Genomic DNA, 2,542 nt, shown 5'->3' with positions numbered 1-2,542 from the left:
TGTCAGCAGGAAGAGAAGACACAGAATTACACCGTGGGGCTCCAGACTACAATCAGAGGCCAAACGGGGGCCAGGCAATGCCCCTTAGAGGGAAGTGCAGTCTAAGGATTGGCACTGCCCCAGAGACACAGGCTGCCTGGGCAGGTTGTGAGGGGCCTTCTTGTGAGGTAGGTGAGTGGAGTTCAACCCCTGCTAGGGTTGCCGCAGCCCTGCAGAAAGAGCTGGACTGAAGTAGCCCTGAGGCCCCTTCAAACTCTAGAACTCTCTGTACAGCGCCCACAGTGCTACTAATAAAACAGAGGTGGCTTCCTCTCCTGGCACAGTCTCAGCCAGGTGCAGACTGGCTCTTGGAAGCCAGGCAGAACCAAGCTCTCCAGGCCCTCAGGCCTTCCAGAGGGGAGCTCGGCCACACTGGAGCAGGGCTGCCTCTCCACCCCCAACTCCTGGAGGCCCAGGCCAGATACAGACACAGCCCGTCCACAGGGCCTGCCTGGGGCACCAGGGGCTCTGGGGGCCCACACCCCAGGCAGGTGAGAGACACAGGGGACGCTGAATGGAAAAGAAGAAGTGGTCTCCCACCTCAGAACCAAGAACAGAGCCAAGAGGGCCCGGCTATCACCGCATCCAGCCACCCAGTTCCCCCAGCCCTCCAGCTGCTCTCATCACCAGTCTCCTCCCTTTGCCCACAAGCAGGTGACAGGCTTGCCCCTTTCTCCACGCCCCCGACCCCGTTCACCATCCCCAAGCGGATCACTGCCTCTCAGCATCCCTATGCCACCCCTGGGGAGACAAGTGGGGCCTCGGAGAAGGAAAGAGGAGAGAAGGGAGGAGTCCCAACCTCCGTGAGGCTCCCAGCTCCTGACTCTGCTCCCTGAGCTCGACAGGCAGCCCCTGGACCACACAGGCCCCTCTGCCATCCCCGTCAGAGGCTGAGCTCACCCCCAGTGCCAGGGTCCCCTACCTGTCCCCGCAGGTCCCGACTCTGCCTCTTGGTCAGTTTGGCGGTGATGTCCACCATCCTGTCCCCTCTGAGCTGCTGGGATGCAGCCCTGGGAAGGCTTTGTGGGTGGAGTTAAGGGGCACAACCCCAGGACTGGCACAGGGCAACAGGGAAACAAGAAGTTGCCTTGAGATGGCGGGAGGCTGAGCCTCCAGCCCATTTCCTGTCAGGGCTGCGGAAGTGCTGCCTGAGACAGAGGCTGCCTGAGACAGGGTGGGGGTGCCTCCGGTCAGGGGTATTTTTATGTCCAGGGAAACCACAGACCACCCCACTCAGCGCTCTGATTACCAGTGAGTTTTGAATCCCAGGCCCAGACACAGGCATGGGGCAGGCTTCATGGAGGATGGCATTAGGCCCGCTGGTGGGGGAAGGGTGGGTTGCACAGATGGGGGCTGCTAGAGGGGGCAGCTGGAGCCTGAGCTGCAGGAGACTGGACAATGAATGGCCATCGACTCCCCTAACGCCCAGGGAGGATGTGATGGAAAAGAGGAAGCTTGTATGTGGAGGGGCGGGGGGTGGGGGGATAATCTCAAAGAGGAAGGGGTTTGGGCAGATATGGTCTCAGAGGGAGCTGGGTCCAGATCCCTCCAGCCACGTGGAAGACCAGAGGGGTTCTGACCACATCGCCATCTACTCGCCTGACCACCTGGGTCTGCCTCCTGCAACCTTGGTCACCAGACGCATGTGTCCACCCCCACCGGTGTGCCCACACACGTGCACAAGTATGCCCAGGCCCCTTCCCCACTCTCCATGGACCAGAGAAAGGGGGCATGGACTAGCTCTCCCATCCTACCATGAGAGCTTCCTTCTAGCCTCTTGTCTCTTCACCCCTCAGCAGGTGGGTGCTTACAGAGGACACACCCTGTCCTGGGTGAGAAACTGTGGTCTGTCCTCCAAGCCCTTGGGTCCATCTTTCTTCATTAACCCCCTCAGAGGTGTTCCCTCCTCAGCCCCAAGTGCCCACCACCCGCCAGCCCGAAGGCACTCCGGCAGTGGCTAAACAGGAAGCTCTGACCTTTACCCTTCCACCAGGATCCCAGGGCCCTCATCTCACGTACCAGTCATCCTCTAGCCCAGAGCCCTGACTCTCCTTCCTCCCTGGCCCACATCCCCCAGGCTGTCCTCCCCTGCACCCACTGTGGGCTCAGCATGGGGACACCCAAGTAGAGCCAGGCCTGGCATGGATTCAGGGTGTGGGACACTTGGGGAGACCCCATCCAGAGCAAGTCTGGGGCCTGTGCCCTACTCTGCCCTCAGAGTTCCAGTACCATCTCTCTACCATCCCCTGTGCCCCAACCTAGAAGCCAGTGGCCCAGAGACACACTAATCCCCCCTGAGAGACCTGGAGTTCTCACACTTATAACACATATGACACGTCACTTTGTCTCCACCTGGAGGGCCAGGGGACACACACACACACACACACACACAGAGCCACCTAGAGAGGTGCAGTCAAGCCGGAAGACAGATGGGAAGAGCCACGGTAAATTCCAAGGCAGCTGAGCTACTAGGGAGGAGCTGGGGTGGGGAAGGGACAGAGGA

General features: G+C 60.4%; 1 protein-coding gene across 5 annotated transcripts in view; it reads right to left on the bottom strand.

Moving 5' to 3' along the window:
* The window catches only part of ARHGAP27 (Rho GTPase activating protein 27), a 26,557-nt gene that overhangs the window by 12,977 nt on the left and 11,038 nt on the right, over window positions 1-2,542 (bottom strand). For 2 of the 5 annotated variants that reach the window (XM_010832403.1, XM_010832404.1), the window contains exon 1: window positions 962-1,190. The exons of 1 other annotated variant lie outside the window; for it this stretch is intronic. In XM_010832403.1, the coding sequence (XP_010830705.1) occupies window positions 962-1,018 (57 nt within the window). In that variant the 5' untranslated portion in view covers window positions 1,019-1,190. Of the gene's footprint in view, window positions 1-961; window positions 1,192-2,542 lie in introns of those variants that run through there. 2 more of the 5 variants (XM_010832402.1, XM_010832405.1) reach the window with 2 other exon arrangements.

The sequence above is a fragment of the Bison bison genome, unplaced genomic scaffold (genome assembly GCF_000754665.1).
Source record: "Bison bison bison isolate TAMUID 2011002044 unplaced genomic scaffold, Bison_UMD1.0 scf7180017861046, whole genome shotgun sequence".
Taxonomy (NCBI): Eukaryota; Metazoa; Chordata; class Mammalia; order Artiodactyla; family Bovidae; genus Bison; species Bison bison.
Note: the sequence above shows the minus strand (reverse complement) of the source record. Positions and strands in the feature narration are given on the sequence as shown.